Source organism: Mastigoproctus giganteus, chromosome 2, assembly GCF_048544385.1.
Source record: "Mastigoproctus giganteus isolate SK-2022 chromosome 2, ASM4854438v1, whole genome shotgun sequence".
Taxonomy (NCBI): Eukaryota; Metazoa; Arthropoda; class Arachnida; order Uropygi; family Thelyphonidae; genus Mastigoproctus; species Mastigoproctus giganteus.
The window spans coordinates 199,514,475-199,533,094 of NC_143576.1; the positions used below are offsets into that span (position 1 = coordinate 199,514,475).

An 18,620-nucleotide genomic window follows, 5' to 3' on the forward strand; every position below is an offset into this window, starting at 1 on the left:
CAACCCAAAGGTCGCGGGTTCGATTCCCGCCTCGGGCTTGGATCAAAGTACTGCAAAAACCTTGGGAGGTGCAATATGGCCACAGAAGCTGATGCGCCAACAACTACCAAAAAAAAAAAAAAAAAAAAAAAAAAAAAATACCACCACTTTGCTTATTGGAGGCTTGAAGTGGTGAAACCCATGTTTAGTCTCTAGAGCAAAGTTTCCGGCAACTCCCCCCATACTTCTCTTTCAACCCATGCACGGTACTAAGTACTATAGGTTTTGATACCTTTCGTGTTTGGGGTTTTCATAAAAAAAAAAAAAAAAAATGGTGTATAATCGGCCAAAGAGCCGATTAATTGTTTGACTTTTTTGTCAATTAATCGATTTTATTAATCAGCTATTTCCTGTTAAATTTAAGCCAGTTGATTACTGCCAAGAAAGTCATCAGATAGCTTTGATATACTGAAATGGATTAAGTAAACATTTTCTGAGTTTGGCTGCTGTTATAGCCAGTTTAATACAAAAAAAAAAAAAAAAAATGCAACTCATTACCAGGTATTTTAATCAAATTTATCACCCTTTTCACCTTTTTATAAAGGAAAAAACAAATTAAAAGTAGTTTTACACAGAGTAATCAAAATTGAATACCCTTAAATTGTAATGCAAAAACATCAGTTTCCCCATTTTCAGGATATAGCCTATTTCTTTCAGGTTCATACAAATTATCATCAGTACTAAATATTCTTTCACTTTCAACTGATGAAGCTGGTGCACTTAAATATTTCAAAGCCAGTTTATTCAGAAGAAATAGTTTCTCATGTTTTTCCACCTCAGAAATGGGCTATTATTTCCAGGCAGTAATGGCAAATATAAATACTGATTCAATTCTTGAGTGCAACACTGAATGATGCTTGTTCTTTTTTTTTGAGGATTGCTTCTCTTTTGAACTTATTCTGAGTGACATTTTTCTGTTCCTTCATTTTGAACGCTATCTGCTAATTTATCAAGCAAATTTGAAAAAGTCACAGTAAAGCCTGGGGTATCTTGATCTTCAGTACAACTGGTTGAAGCATATCCTGTTGAAATATCATCAAGAGAATCCCTTCTTACCTCCATTTGATCTTGCTCTAGAGCTTCTAAAACCGATTCCTTTATTTTGTTTTTCATATCACTTCTTCGAAACTTCATCTGAAATCTAAGATCTATAAAAGTTAATAAACACAAAGATTTATTTTCCATGTAAGCGGAAAATCTTTTCACAATTGATGATTTTAAGCTCCTCAACTGTGGTAAGAATTCCACTGAAAGTATCATTTTGGACAGCTTTGGACAAAAATAAATTGAGTCAAAATTGTAGGGATTATCATTGAAGTAGTGGATTCGCTTTTACTAGTTTCATTAGTGATTTCTTCAAATGGACCTAGGAGTTGGATAATTTTTTCTACAAGGCCCCACTGATATGAACTTAATGTTGGAATATTGTTATCTCCAGCATATGTTGTAAGAGCTTTTTGCTGTTCTGTGTTTCTTTCCAGCATGAAATACATTGAATTCCAATGAGTGGATACATCTTGAATCAATTTATGCTTCTTTAAATTTAGGTGTTCCTGTATTCCCATTAATTTAACTGCTGAAGCAGAATGACTAAAGTATTTTACAATATTCCTATTGATAGTAACAACAGTCCTTACAGCCTGCTCGGCAAATGTGGAGTCATTTATTGAAAGTTGTAATGTGTGTATGAAACATGATTATGATTGTAAACCACTACCAGTGACACTAGCAATATTTGCTCTAGAATCTTGTATGAGGAAGACTGCTTTTTGAGATCTTATATTCTTCTAGCACATTGTTCAATTCTTCACTGATCCATATTCCTGTATGAGAGCCTGAAAAAGGAAGAATTCTTAGGACAGCCCTTTGTTGTTCAAACTCATTTGAAAGCTAGTGGTCTGTTATACCCAGAAATGGATAATTATTTGTAGTAGCTGTCCAAATACCAGTGGTTAAAGAAATGTTGGTGGCTTTATCAAGGGATGTTTGAAGTTTTGTTTTTACCTTCTGAAATATATCTGGAACGATTTTATCAGTGAAAGATTTTCTACTAAATTTGATGAATTTGAGCTGCTGGTGAAGACATCGAAGGCAGTATTGTTGGGATCTCAGAGACTTGGTGTCACATGTCACACAGAGATAAGGAATGCGGAATTGGAATTTGAGGAGTACGATGTGTATAGAAAGGACAGACGGTAGGAAGGGAGGAGGAGTTATGCTGTTAATTAAGAAACATAAAATCCAAGGAAGTGCATACAGCTTACATGGGTGGACAGTGGAATGTCGAGTAAGTTTTGTGTGACGTAAGCACTGGGGAAGCAAAATTGAGAATAGGAGTGTGTTATAGGCCTAATGACTGATGAGTACAATGAACAACTATACAGAGAAAGTGTGCGCCAGTAAATCACATTGTCTTATAATGGGGGATTTTAACTTCCCAGATATTGACTGAAACTTGTAGATTGGTCACTGGCACACTATTAAGACTTTTGTGGATTTACTGGATGATTTTTTTCTACAGCAGTGTGTTTGAGAGGCAACTAGAGGTAATAATACTTTTGATCTAATTATCAGCAGTGATTCTTCATGCATTAAGAATCTGCAGATAAAAGAACCACTGGTGGTAGTGACCACAGTGTGCTGATGTGGGATTTACTTAAAGATGTAACTACCATCAGGGGTAAAGGGAAAGGTTTTTGCTTTCGTAAAGGTGACTACAGTGGTCTCAGACATTTTTTAAATTCTATACAGTGGGACCAACTGATGATGTTACCAAAAGCAAATTCTAAATGGGAAGAATTCGAAGAAGTAATCTTGGAAGCTACTAGGCTTTTCATAACAGCTAAAAAATACTGTTCAAGGTTTGGACCTAAATGGATGGCAGATGGACTAATGAGACTCATGGCAGAGAAGAAAAATGCATGGGATGCGTATAAATTATCAGGTGACATAGAAGCATGTGGTAGATATAAGCTAGTCTGTAATCAAGTCACAAAGGAGGTTAGGCAAGCGAAGGCAGATTATAAGTAATCTTTGGCAAGGGATGCAAAGAAAAACTTCTTTACTTATGTAAGCAAAGACTTCTTTACTTATGTAAACTGTAGAAAGAAGGGGATGAATCAGATTTCTCCATTTTATATCGACAGTTCAATTGTTGATGAACCTGCTGAAATAGCTGACAAACCGAATGAGTATTTTGCATCTATATTCACACATGAGGAAGTCTCTAGGGAAGTGGAGGCCAGAAGCTTATCAAACTCTAGCAGGGAGCGAAAAGATTTTGTGATAACTGAGAGCAAATTTAAATTGAACATAAAAAAAGCACCTGGCATGGATGGGATCTATCCAGTTATATTAAAGGAGGCAGAAAAAGAAGTAAGCAAACCTTAACTATAATTATGAAAGCGTCCTTGGACTCAGGGGAGGTCTCCATGACTGGAGATGTGCAAATATTGGACTCGGGGGAGGGCCCCCAATTCACAAAGGATGACGTGAGTAATTATAGACCTGTTAGTCTAACTTGTGATCCAGGGAAAATAACGGAGTCACTGGTTAAGGAAGCAATGCAGGATCATCTAGACAAGATTGCAGTTATAGTTCAGACACAGCAGGGATTTGTTATGGGAATGGATTTGTTCAGATAAGTCTTGTCTGACAAATTTGATTGGATGCTATGATATGGTCACAAAGGAACTGAATGTAAAAATTAATTTAGATATATATACTTGGATTTTAGGAAAGCTTTTGATACTGTTGCACATGGAAGAGTACTGTACAAATTGGAGAAGAATGGTATTAAGGGCAAGTTGCTACAATGGATAAAAGGATGGTTGAGTGGGAGAAGACAGTGGTAATCAATGGACACTGCTCTTTGTGGACTAATGTCACTAGTGGAGTCCCCCCATGGTTTGGTGTTGGGTCCAGTGTTGTTTTCTGTATTTATCAGTGATATTGATGAAGTTATATCAGGGTTAATGTCTAAGTATGCAGACGATACGAAGGTTGGCAGGGTTGTTAATGACAGTAATGATAGTATTCTACTGCAACAGGACCTAGAAAAGTTGAGCAGATGTGCTGACAGGTGGCAACTGAAGTTTAACAGTGACAAATGTAAAGTTCTGCATATGGGCAGCAGTAACCCCAGAGTAACGTACCAACTGTCGTATTACCTCAGGGTAGTAGAGAATGAAAAGGATCTGGGGGTAATTGTGCAGTCAGATATGTCATTTTTTGAGCAATACAGACAGGCTGCAAGAATAGCTCATGCCGACTTCCAGAAGTTCTTGAAATCCCCAGCAACTTGATCTCTAGACTGCTGCTCATTCCAATACAAGCAGTGCAAAAATCACTTTCACCTCTGCCTGTGGCTACTGTTGATCTTTTAGTCTGTGAATCCCCCCAAACTAGCAGTTTTCTGACCCACCTAATTAATGCTGCCTCTATAACATCAGCAAATATTCTTGCACCCTATCTATTTAAGTGTATCCCATCCCTGTAGCAGTGTTTCCTGTTAGCAAGCACACACCATGCTGAAAAAAAATTCTTCTCCATGAGCCTTGCTCAATCTCTCCACGGCCAAATTGATTGTTAAGGCCCTCATCATATACTCCCTCCTATCATATCTGGGCAGAATTGCGGACACTTTCAAATTTAATCGTAATTCGTGATCTTTTTTCAACATTGACCTGTACTTATTAAGTAAATCTGCAGATCTCTTACTCCTAAGTACAGGTCACTATTGAAAAAAAGCCGTGAATTAGGGTTGAATTTGAAAGTGTCTGCAATTCTGCCCAGACCCAATAGGAGGGAGTATATGATGAGAGCCCTATCGATCAATTCACCCCTGGAAAGATTGTGCAAGGCTCAAGGGGTAGAATTTTTTTCAGCCTGGTCTGTGCTTGTTAACAGGAGAGACTGCTTCTACAGGGATGGGATACACTTAAATAGAAAGGGTGCAAGAATGTTTGCTGATGCTATCGAGGCAGTGTTAGGTGGGTCGGAAAACTGCTAGATTGGGGGATACAAGGACTAATAGATTGCCAGTAACCACTGGCAGAGGTGAAAGTGATTCTTACACTGCTTCTATTGGAATGAGCAGCAGGCTGGAAAATAAGATGCAGGATATTTCAGAGACTGCTGGGAGTCATTGGGGTACAAGTAAACACATGGGTTGTGTTAGGGTAGCTAAGAAAAAGAACAGGTACGTGTACACCAATGCTAGGAGTTTGGTAAATAAATTTGATGAATTTGAGGTATTGCTCAAAGCATCAAAGGCGGATATTGTTGGGATATCAGAGACGTGGTGTCACACAGATATAAGTAATGCAGAACTGGAATTTCGGGAGTACAATGTCTACAGAAAGGATAGACAAGATAGGAAGGGAGTTATGCTATTAGTTATGAAATACATAAAATCCAAGGAAGTGAAGCCTGTCGACATTGCTGGACAGTGCAGCAATGTCGAGTCAGTTTGGTGTGACATAAGCATTGGGAGATCAAAATTGAGGGTAGGAGTGTGCTATAGGCCTAATGACTCTGATGAGTATAATAAGAAACTGTACAGGGAAATAGAGTGGGCCAGTAAATCAGAGAGTCTTCTAATGGGGAAATTTTAATTTCCCAGATATTGACTGGAATTTGTGGGTTGGTCACTCACACACTAGTAAGGCTTTTGTGGATTTATTGGATGAGTGTTTTCTAAATCAGCATGTTCGGGAGGCAACTAGAAGGAGCAATACTCTTGATTTGATTATCAGTAGTGATTCTTCATGCATTAAGAATCTGCAGATACAGGAACCATTAGGTGGCAGCGATCACAGTATGCCGAAGTGGGATTTACTCAAGGAGGTAACTACCATCAGAGGTAAAGGGAAGGGTTACTGCTTTCGTAAAGGCGAAAAGCAAAGGACTGTCTGAGACGGCATTTAAATTCTATACAGTGGGACCAACTGATGATGTTACCAACAGCAAACTCAAAATGGGAACCATTCAAAGAATTTATCTTGAAAGCTACTAGACTTTACATACCAACTAAGAAATCTTCTTCAAGGTTCAGGCCTAAGTGGATGTCAGATGAACTAATGTGAGACAGAAGCCTATAATAGATGTAACTTGGTTACAGATCAACTTATAAAGGAGGTTAGGCAGGAGAAGGCAGATTATGAGAAATCTTTGGCAAGGGATGCAAAGAAAAACAGCAAGGAGTTCTTTACTTATGTAAACTCTAGAAGGAAGGGGATGAATCAGATTGGTCCACTTGATATCGACGGTTCAACTGTTCATGATCCTGCTCAGGTAGCTAACAAACTAAATCAATATTTTGTATCTACATTCACACATGAGGAGTTATTCAGGAAGGGGAATGCCATAGATGAAGTACTCACTGGCAGTGAGCTAGATGATCTTGTAATAATTGAGAGTAAAGTGGAGGAGAAATTGTTGAAGATAAATACAAGAAAAGCACCTGGGGTGGATGGGATCTATCCAGTTATATTAAAGGAGGCAGCAAAGGAAGTAAGCAATCTGTTAGCCATAATTATGAGAGCTTCCTTGGACTCGGGGGAGGTACCCACAGACTGGAGATGTGCAAATGTGACCCCAATTCACAAAGGAGGATCAAAGGCTGACACAAGTAATTATAGACCTGTGAGTTTAACTTCTGTTCCAGGAAAATTAATGGAAGCACTGGTTAAAGAAGCACTGCAGGATCATCTTGACAAGAATTCAGTTATAGCTCAGACACAGCATGGTTTTGTTAAGGGAAGGTCTTGCTTGACCAATTTGATTGGATACTATGATGTAGTCACAAAAGAATTGGATGCAGGGAATAACTTTGATATTATATATTTGGATCTTAGAAAGTCTTTTGATACTGTTGCACATGGAAGACTGCTGCACAAATTGGAGCGGTGTGGCATTGGTGGCAAATTGTTGCTATGGATAAAGGGATGGTTGAGTGGCAGAAGACAGAGAGTGGTAATTAATGGACACTGCTCATCGTGGACTAATGTTATTAGTGGAGTCCCTCAGGGTTCAGTGTTGGGTCCATTGTTGTTTTCTGTATTTATAAATAATATTGATGATGGTATATCAAGCTTAATGTCCAAGTTTGCAGACGATACAAAGGTTGGCAGGGTTGTTAAGGATGCTACTGATGCTATGCTTCTGTAACAGGATCTGGAAAAGTTGGGCTGAGAGGTGGCAAATGAAGTTTAACATTGACAAATGTAAAGTACTACATATGGGAAACAGCAACCCCAGAGCAACGTATCAACTCTGTGGTACTACACTGACAGTGGTAGAGAATGAAAAGGACCTGGGGGTAATTGTGCAGGCAGATGTGCAGACGGGCTGCAAGAGTAGCTCATGGTGTCTTATCAATGATATACAGGAATTTTTCTAGCAGGGATAAGGAAGTGATTATTCCCTTGTATAAGGGAATAATCACCTCCCTATACAGGTCAGGCTGCACCTTGAGTACTGTATACAGGTCTGGAGGCCTCATTTAAAGGAGGATGTAGAGCTGCTGGAACGAGTACAGAGAAGTTCAACAATGTTAGTGAACGGAACGAAGGGTTGCTCTTACGAAGAAAGGCTTAAGTTTTGCAAATTACAGTGTCTGGAGACTAGGCAACGGCGAGGTGATCTGATAGAGGTGTACAAAGCCTTGAATGGTTTGAGCATGCTTAAATGCTGATGGGATACTGTCTCTTGCTCAAAATAATCACCTGAGAGGGCATAAATTCAAATTGAGGAAAGACAGATGTAGGATAGATGTGCGGAAATTTGCTTTTAGCCAGCTGGTAGTTGGTTGGTGGACAGACTTCCATCCCTTGTTGTGGAAGTTGATAGTCCAAATAAATTTAAGGCTCAGCTGGACAGGTATTTCGAATGAACGGAGGGGTGAAGTGGAAGGGTTTTTTTTTTTTTTTTTTTGGCTGATGCTTCATAAGCTTGCTTTCTTCCATCATATGCCTCTATTAATGCTAAAGGTCATTAGTGCCAACGTGTACAACAATATTACCTTTTGTGCCCTTGTCCCTCTTGTGTAGGGCTGTCCAATGAAGTGCCCTTAGTTAGGGTAGGTGTCCTCTGCAAAGTGGCAACTACTTTTTCTAAAAGTGTATACTTGGAGGAAATTCTTGGATGTAAATATCAGCCGGTAGTTCTTTGATTTTAAAGACCTCATACAACAAGAATCTCTCTGAGAACACTTGCTGTCAATGAAATTCTGATAACCATTTCTCAAGGTCAAGGAGAAATGCATTTTCATTTTGGACCTATGAGTTCTGCTGTGGCTGTGGTTTAATTTGCTTCTGTTTTTAATCATGTTCTGGTAGTTTAGGTTTTTATGAATAATTTTTTCCTTGTACTAGCTTCTTTCCTGGTATAGCAAAATACACAACTGCCAATTCTCCAGATTTATGACAGAAAATCTGTGTTTTTTAACGTTACAGAATTTTTAAAAAATTCTGAACTTTCTGCTTATTTTCATTAACAAATTGGCCATCTGGAATGCTAATCTGTGACCACCTTATTTGTGCGGTGCAAAGATAATTAAGTGTCCCTTTAGCAAGATACCAAAGAAATATAAGATAAAACTTCAGAAGACATATGCAACATTTTCCACATATTATAAAATCTGGAAAAGATGTTTGCTTCATCTACTGTTTGTAACTTTGCTTTTTCAATTCAAGTAGAGAGAAATGTGATGTAATCAACATTTGCAAAAAAAAAAAAAAAAAAAAAGAATTGTGCACCATATAGAAAGAAATCAAAAAATAGATGTAACATTTCACAGTAATGATGATACTGTTGAATTCATAATCATTCATGACCAATCATGAGAGCAAATTGTTCAGAATATGTTTCCTTAAAAGCAAAATAGTAAAAAAAAAAAAATGGTTATGGAGGAACAGAAAAAACAGCAAGTATTGGTAAAATGCATTTTCATTTTGGACCTCTGAGTTCTGTTGTGGCTGTGGCTTAATTTGCTCCTGTTTTTAATCATGTTCTGGTAGTTTAGGTTTTTATGAATAATCGTCTCTTCAAGATGCCTGGTCAAGCGTGAAGAGGAAAAGACCAAACCCTCCAGCACATGACAGCACGACGAAGCAAATGGCCCTCAGTCCCCTGCGGCTTTCACTCCCCCTCTTACGGCAGTGAGAGAATCAGAGTGGAAGCGGAGAGTACTAAGAATCTCTGGGTACGACCAGGCTGCCATGCACGGAAACTGAACTTGGCCTGTTACAACGTAAGATCACTCATCGGTGAAGACAGCATATTAGAGGTGGAAAAGGAATTAGAAAATGTGAATTGGAATATCATCAGTTTGGCTGAAAAAAGAAGAAGAAATTAATCACTTAAGTTTATCAAGTGGAAATCTGCTGTACACAATGGAAATAGTGAAAGGAGTGAAGATGGAGTTGGGTTTCTGGTCCATAAACATTTAAAAAACAACATTTTGCAATTCAAAAGAACATCACCAAGGGTGTCAAGACTAATATTAAAGATTTCTAAGAGGTACGAGCTAAAGGTTATAATGATTTATACACCAACATCGAGCCATGATGAAGAAGAGGTTCAAGAAATGTACACCGAAATTGAGTATCTTCTAGATGAGCAGAAAACCCACTACACTGTTATTATGGGGGACTTCAATGCTAAGGTTGGAAAAAGACAAAACAGTGCATAAAGGGAACTATAGGAAATTTTGGAATTGGTGAAAGAAATGAGAGGTGAAAGATTTGTGGAATTTGCAGAATCTCAAGGATTGTCAGTAATGAATTTTTTTTTCTGTTCACACTTTTTTCAAGAAAAAAGTGAACAGAAAGTGGACATGGAAGAGCCCAAATGGATTAACAACTGATAAAATCGATTTCATCCTCACTAATAGAAGATATAGAGTGAATGATGTTACCGTCCTGAATAAGGTAAATGTTAGATAAAGGAAAGGAAAAAACTGACTCGAGTAAATAATACAAAGGTCTTTGAGATAACAGAAGAGGAGAAAATGCAGTATGTACTGAAACGTAAGAACAAGTTTGAGCTTCTGCAGACTGCTCAGCAGTGGCGGATTTAGCACTTGAGAGGCCCCAGGCGCAATTCAATTTTGAGGCCCTCCCTCTAAATATTTTCGGTACCACTATAGTGTGCATTCTACGTGCACGTTTTTACTGTGGCACGCACTGTAGATTTGGTGTTGCGGTTTTAATTATTTCATACATATTTTATTAATTGGGAATTAAAAAATTAATTCTCAATAATCACTTGCTATAAATGTCACGCCTCGTCAAACAATTCAGTTTTGATAAATACATAAACAATACATAAGATATTACAGATACTTACTTAATAACAAAACAAAAATACTCCTACACTAAAACACCAACCACACCAAACTCTAGTAATTTGTAACAGATTCGTGAGCGATATGTTAGTTCCGAAAGCATGCAGCGGAGCATAGTCTTTTTTAATAAAAAAGACTATGCTTCGTTAAATGTGAGCCAGCGCAGTAGTGATTTCAGAGGTTTTAAAAGACTACTGTGCTTGCTTATTGGTTCCCAATTAGTTGTGAATAGTTTTGAACTGCCTCCGCGAACAAATATAATATCGTTTATTGAGCAATATCGTCACAGGGTTCTTCACTCGTAGAATTACCTCCACTAGAAAAAACTGAAAGTGTTTAATTTAAGCATTAATGATAATATGTATTCTACTTCAGATTCACTTAGTTCGCATAGATATTTCATATAATATGTAGGGATATTTGCATAAGAGTTCACTAACTTCTCATCTTAAATTATAGTTTTATTCAGTAACGGTAATAAAGATGAGTAAAAATTTAAAATGAAACAATTTTTTTTTTTTTGAGACCTGACATTTTAAGGCCCCCTCGATTTAAGAGGCCCCAGGCACGTGCTTCGTGCGCCTGTGCGGAAATCCGCCACTGCTGCTCAGGACCAAGATATCGACAAGGAATATTACAACTTTCTGAAAGTGATAAAGCCGAAGAAACCTATAGGGAAAAAGAAATCTAAAGAAGAAAAAATTAGTCAAGAAACACTTACGATGAACCGAAGTTGACAAATGAAGAGCAAGATAAACATTGACAAGGAGAAAATTGAGTATACTGAGTTATGTAAAGCCATTAGAAAGAGACTCAGAGAGGACATAAGAATATTTAACACAAGAAAAGTAGAACAAGCATTAAGGGAAAACAAAGGACTTAAATCAGCAGCCATGAGCACTAATACAGAAAGATAAATGATACTGAAACTGAAGAATAGCGATGGTGTACTTATAAATAGCAGAGAAGGCATAATTCAAATAGCAGAAGACTACTATAGAGAATTATACAAGGAGCGAGGGAATGATGCCAGCGGTGGGGAAGATGGATCCCAAATTATTAACACATACGACATACCCGATATTCTTCCTAATGAGGAAGAACATGCATTGAAGAAAATGAAGAATCAGAAAGCCCCGGGGGAAGATGAAGTTACTGTACAGTTGTTAAAATTGGGAGGAAGAGACACAACACAAAAAGTGGCAAGGCTTTTCACAAAGTGCAGTGGAATAATGCAATCGTAGTTTTGCTGCATAAGAAAGGAGATAAATCAGAGATTGGAAATTATAGACCAATTAGCTTGTTATCCCACATCCACAAGTTGTTCACAAGGGTCATTACTAACAGATTAGAAAGAATACCTGATGAGAATCAACCGAAAGAGCAAGCTGGTTTTAGGATAGGATTCTCAACTATGGATCACCTTCACATAATATCACAGCTAATGGAGAAAGCAAATGAATATAAAACACCATTATGCCTGGCATTTGTGGATTATGAAAAGGCATTTGACTCCATATAGCATAAGGCAATGTTTCTATGCCTTGTCTTTGCTTCCCAATTATATTGGGAAGCAAAGACAAGGCATAGATACCCCATATATTATGATTTTGAATAAAATATATGAGAATGCTACCTCCTTTATTAGACTAGACAAAGACAGTAGCAAATTTAAAATCGAGAAAGGAGTTCGACAAGGAGAGACAATGTCTCTGAAGTGTTTACTGCTGCCCTTGAGGAAGCTTTCAGAAGATTAGACTGGTCGCAGAAAGGAGTCAATGTGAATGGAGGGTACCAAACCATTTAAGATTTGAAGATGACATTGTGGCCATAAGCCACGATCCCAAAGAATTAGACGAAAATCTTAATCAGTTATGCAGAGTTAGTAAGGATTTTGGACTAAAGATGAATATGGCTAAAACAAAAGTAATGATGAACAAGTATGCCACAGAGAGGGACATAATAATTGAAGGAGCAGTAATTGAAAAGGTGGAGTCATATACTTATCTGGGACAAGTTATTAGCTGTAATAATGATAAATGGCTGGAAGTCAAGAGAAGAATAAATTTTGGATGGATAGCATTCAGGAAATATAGTCACATACTGAAGAGCAATATCCCAGTTTGTCTGAAACTTAAAATAATGAACCAATGTATACTCCCCACCATGACTTATGGAAGTGAAACTTGGGCACTCACCAAAAGAATGGAAGAGAAGCTGAGAACTACACAGCGAAGAATGGGACGAATTAAATTGGGAATCAGACTGTTAGATAAGAAGAGAAACACGTGGATTAGGCAGCAAACTCAAGTAAAGGACATTCTAAAGAACTAAAATGGTCTTGGGCAGGACACATAGCTCGAAGACATGATGACAGATGGACTAAGAAAATAACAGAATGGTACCCAAGAGGAGCTGGAAGAAAACCTGGAAGACAATGACGGAGATGGACAGATGAAATTCACGAGTTTGTGGGTAATAAATGGATGGCCATTGCACCAAACAGAAGGAACTGGAAAGTTGCTGGAGATGCCTTCATCCTGCAGTGGATTGAAAATGGCTGATGATGATTGGTGAAATTGCACAGGTAAGGAAAGAGGTAGTAGTGATGATTTTAAAAATATTTCCGATAACTACAGAGGGTAGTGATCAAAATGATTCCAAGCTATATCCCACTGTGGTGATCTTTCCCTTAAAAATTTCAGTGTCAAAAAAAAACCAAACTTTCTCTCATTACCAGAATTTGGAATGTGATTCTACAGAGTATAGTAGTGCGTATATTCTTCTGAATAACCTGAAAGCATGTGAGATTCCTTTAAAATACTGTCTAGCATTTAGTGTTGATAATATTCCTGTTATGGTAGGCCCAAAAACGGTAGTAGCAAGTGTATTGAAAAAAAGGAGATTGAGCACTTGCTGGTAATAGGCTGTCCTTGTCATCTAATTTGTGTGCTGAAGAGGAGGTGCATGCCTTCCTGTGGAAGTGAATGAATGTTGGGTAGACATTCACTGCTTTCTATCTAGGAAGAAGTGCTAAAAGGAAAGGTATATTTAAACAATTGCAGTTAATGCATGCCACTGAAGTAAAAAATGATTTTGAAGAATGTGTGTATATATTGGTTGTCTTTGGTAAATGTTTATGCAAGCTGGTAGAACAGTGTCTGCCTCTGGTATGTCTGTTAAAAGAAGAGGTCAGAGAAAGCAATATGAGCATATTTCAGAGTTACTAAATTGCAAAGTATAATGAGTCATCACTAGCGAGTGGTATTGACTTGCATCCAAGTACATTTCGGAAGAAGACAAATTAATGAACTCCTGAATTTCAAAAGGAGGTTAACTCCTAGGCATGTTATCCTTTCTTGCACAGAAAAATCTTAATTTTCCTCCCTTATGGCTTGAATAAAGACATTTGTGTTCCTTTTAAATGTGGCAATTTGAAAATTCAGATCTTCAATCCAACATAGCTCTCATTTACCGAGTTTATCCATTTACTGAGATCATTACTTCTAGATATATTGACAAATGTGATGTGTAAATACCAACATTTTTTTTTTAAATCTTCCAATTTTCTTCAAAATTTGGAAGATTTAAGAATTTCCACTTTCAGCATGACATTACAAAATTTCTACTGCATACTTTGTGCAGTAGAAATGCCTAAATTAATGGTGCACTAGTTTATATTGAAAAAAGATGTTCTTATAATGTTTTACAATCGATATTTTAAGCTGAGATAACATGAATTTCATCAGATGGCAGTGTATCATTTTCAAATTTAAATCTTTTGTGAACATGTTTCCAGTATCATCAAAGATAAAGAAATAGATGAAGCAATAGATATTTTGTAGTATCATTTCTGTCAATTTCATTGCGAGAATCTATCAGATGCAATTATGAAAGAAGAAATTTATATAAAGTGATCCTTGGTGGAGTTCCTTATTTATAGTGATCCTTATTTATATACAATGGTCCTTGGCCAGTGCATAAGGAAACTAATAACAAATTGTTCAAGTCATGCTTGGAAATTCTCCAATACAATTCTGATGTGAGTGGATATTCAGCCAGGTGAAAAAACAAAACAATAAAAAAGCCGAGTTCAGATCTCTTTCTGGCAAAGTTTTAGAAATGTTATTGAGAGCCAACTCTAGACAGTCTGGTCATTGTTAAAAAGAAAACTTTTAAGTCAACACTTCTGAAGAGGACATAGTCTGCAAGAATATCTTTAAGCAGTTATAACCAGTTGATTTCTAATAGATGATCCAAAAAGAAATATCAGGCCTAAGCAATTGTTTGAAAGCATACTCTACTGCTAAACAGTCCTGTGGCTGTACACAGTGCAGCAATTGGAAAATGAGAGTGATGCTAGAAAAAAATATTTCTATGTATTGAGTAAACTAACCTTGATTTAGTTAAAGTAACTTCCTCCCGTGTCCACACACTGCATTCAACGATCACGAAGCAACTGGAACGACTGATGAAACTCCATGACTGGTATACTGTTCAGTGTTCATGTCACAGCCCTTTGAATGGTGTTGATGTCATAAAATTACAGCCTCTCTCGAGTTTTGGTAATAAAAAGAAGTCACACGGGACTAAGTCATTAGCATTAGTAGAGGCATATGATGCAACAAAGCAAGCTTATGCAGCATCATCCAAAAAAAAAAAAAACTCCCATTTCACCCCTTCGTTCGTTCTAAATACCTGTCCAGCTGAGCCTTAAATTTATTTAGGCTATCAACTTCCACAACATGGGATGGAAGTCTGTTCCACCAACCAACTACCCGATAGCTAAAGACAAATTTCCGCACATCTATCCTACATCTGTCTTTCCTCAATTTGAATTTATGCTCTCTCAGGTGATTATTCTGATCAAGAGGAAGAATCCCATCAGCATTGAGCATGCTCAAGCCATTCAAGGCTTTATACATCTCTATCAAATCGCCTCGCTGATGCTTAGTCTCCAGACACTGTAATTTGCAAAACTTAAGCCTTTCTTCGTAAGAGCAACCGACCCTGCATTCCATTCACTAATCTTGTTGACCTTCTCTGTACTCGTTCCAGGAGCTCTACATCCTTCTTGAAATGAGGCCTCCAGACATGTATACAGTACTCAAGGTGTGGCCTGACCATTGCCTTATACCAGGGAATAATCACCTCTTTATCCCTGCTAGAAAAATTCCTGTATATTATTGACAAGACACCATGAGCTACTCTTGCAGCCCGTCTGCACTGCTCAGAAAACTTCATATCTGCTTGCACAATTACCCCCAGTTCCTTTTCATTCTCTACCACTGTCAGTGTAGTACCACAGAGTTGATACGTTGTTCTCGGGTTACTGTTTCCCATATGTAGTATTTTACATTTGTCAATGTTAAACTTCATTTGCCACCTCTCAGCCCATCTGCTCAACCTTTCCAGATCCTGTTGCAGCAGCAGCATACTGTCAGAAGTGTCCTTAACAACCCTACCAACCTTTGTATCGTTTGCAAACTCGGACATTAAGCTTGATATACCATCATCAATATCATTTATAAATACAGAAAACAACAATGGACCCAACACTGAACCCCGAGGGACTCCACTAATAACATTAATCCACGATGAGCAGTAACCATTGATTACCACTCTCTGTCTTCTCCCCCCAACCATCCCTTTATCCATAGCCGCAATTTGCCTTCAATGCCACACTGCTCCAATTTGTGCAGCAGTCTTCCATGTGCAACAGTATCAAAAGCCTTTCTAAAATCCAAATATATAATATCAAAGTTATTCCTTGCATCCAGTTCTTTTGTGACTGCATCATAGTATCCAATCAAATTAGTCAGGCAAGACTTTCCCTTAACAAAAGCATGCTGTGTCCGAGCTATAACTGAAGTCTTGTATAGATGATCCTGCAGTGCTGCTTTTACCAGGCCATCCATTAATTTTCCTGGAACAGAAGTTAAACGGACAGGTCTATAATTACTTGTGTCAGCCATTGATTCTCCTTTGTGAATTGGGGTCACATTTGCACATCTCCAGTCTATGGGTACGTCTCCTGAGTCCAAAGAAGCTCTCATAATTATGGCTAAGGGTTAGTAGTAGTAGTGGCATGTGATGCAAGAAAGCAAGTGTATGAGATTATGCAGCATCAGCCAAAAAAAAAAAAAAAAAAAAAAATATCACACCATTCCCTCCAAATGCCTGTCCAGTTCCTCCTTAAATTTATTTAACCCATCAACTTCCACGACAGATGGAAGTTTGTTCCAGCAGTTAACCACCCGCTTGGCTAAAGGCAAATTTCCGCACATCTATTCTACATCTGTCTTTTCTTAATTTGAATTTATGCCCCCTTTGGTTCGTAATCTGAACAAGTGGAAGGATCCCATCAGAATTCAGCGTGCTCAACCCATTCAAGGCCTTATACACCTTATACCATGATATTATTATTATTAACCATATGGTGCAAGCAAGTCTTAAGCTTATGCTGCGCCAGCCAAAAAAAATTCCCTAGTTACCCTGAGAGAGAGAGAGAGAGAGAGAGAGAGAGAGAGAGAGAAAGCAAGAGTCAGAAGTAGAAAGGAATTACCAAGAAAGAGAAGAATGATGATATCCAGCTCAGGACCCTGGGTGTGTGAAGCCCATACTCAGCAGATGTTGAGCCCCTGGGGTTATCATTCATACTAACTCAGACCTGTTCTCAGGGTTTATTCCTGCTCACATTAGTGATCAATCCATCTCACGGTTGTGTTGCCATCATGCTTTCTTCAATGGTCAGTGCTCAGCACTTGTCCTGATCCCATGTTTATGAATCTGTGAGATTTGCATATTCTTCCAAAATGCTAGGCACCTCCAGAGCAGGATTCCCACTCTTCTCAGCTGTAAGCTGTAGCTATCTGTATCCACATTTGTGGTAGCCTGTTCTCTTTATGGTATATTAGGAGCTTAGATCATCAAACTGACCAATGGGGTCAGTTTGATGATCTCAGCTCCTGGTTAATTTCCATCTCTAAACTATCGGAATCGTAATTTGTGTTGATGATTTTAACCTTTGTGGTTCATTTCTTACTAACTTTGCCACTCACTTGCCTGACCAGCTTCTAATTCTCAACTGCATAGAAGCTATGTCCCCACCTACTAGAAGTACTGCCAGGTTAGACAGAAGAACATTGGAGCAATTGTGTGAAAGGAGTGTACCGAAATTTTTTTTTTTTTCCAATGGTAAACAGTGTGGCAACTTGGTTTAATCCCAATCTCCAAACAACTTATCTTTTGACTGGATATGGTTCCTTTTTAGCAAAGTTATGGGAATTTGGAATTCGTGAGCATACTCTATGGACTCTTGCTCAGAAGATTGGAACCAGCTTTTCTATGAATGTGTTGAGTATTGTAACATGCGGGGACAGTTAATTGTAGAAGCTCCTGATCTCTACTCTCTTACTCTTGGATGTGAATAACTGTTAGTACAAAAGATTTTTACGCACTTCGAAATTTTGCAGTTCAGCTATTCAGAAGGAGGAGGATCTTATTGCAGTTAGCATGAGCCATACTGAATGACAGTTAAAAAGGGCTTGAAAAGGTCATGACATGCTGCTTTAGAAGGGAATATTATTATGATAGACAGCGTGGATGCAGTTTGAGTGGTACCATTCTGATTATAGGTGGGGTTTACCCTGTGACTGCTATGGCTTCTAAGGAACCTCAAAATACATCCTCCAGATGCCTCTTCCACTAACAGGTCAGAGCAGTTGTTAAGGTGACCACTGACACTTTTCGGGCAGACTTGTATCACAGAAATTGGGGCTCCAGTGGAGGGCTAGACCAGTGATAGGCAAACAACGGCCCGCAGGCCAGATGTGGCCCACCTAGAGGTTCTATCCGGCCCGCCGCAGATTTTAAAATGATAGTATAGAAATTTTCAATTTCAATGTTTTAAAAAAATTCATTTAAGGGAGTGTCCCATTTTTTGCATATGCAAAATATAGTTGTGATAATTTATATAGAAATTGATTTAAAAACTTTTGCATGTGCAAAAAATGGAACCCACCCTAATAAATATGTATAAAATTATTAAAATATACTTATTTGGTTTTATATTTAAATTAAAAAAAAATAGAAACAAGATTTTGAAAGAAGAATTTGGATATACCGCTTGTGAGTTTATATTAACGACAACAGAGGCACCAATATTTGTCCACATGACCACATCAAATAACATTAGTCGGTTCGGGAATGTGCGCAAAGCGGGAACCTACCG

General features: G+C 38.0%; 2 protein-coding genes across 2 annotated transcripts in view; one reads left to right on the top strand and one right to left on the bottom strand.

Moving 5' to 3' along the window:
* LOC150089904 (carboxypeptidase B-like) overlaps window positions 1-18,620 on the bottom strand; it is a 187,836-nt gene that overhangs the window by 146,749 nt on the left and 22,467 nt on the right. Inside the window, exons 2-3 of the mRNA XM_090390124.1 lie at window positions 1,376-1,629; window positions 1,096-1,187 (exon numbers count right to left, since the gene is read on the bottom strand). Coding sequence (XP_090246250.1) covers window positions 1,096-1,187; window positions 1,376-1,629 — 346 coding nt within the window. The remainder of the gene's footprint in view (window positions 1-1,095; window positions 1,188-1,375; window positions 1,630-18,620) is intronic.
* Window positions 1-18,620, top strand: part of LOC150089905 (uncharacterized) — a 268,835-nt gene that overhangs the window by 15,450 nt on the left and 234,765 nt on the right. The gene's annotated exons all lie outside the window — the stretch shown is intronic.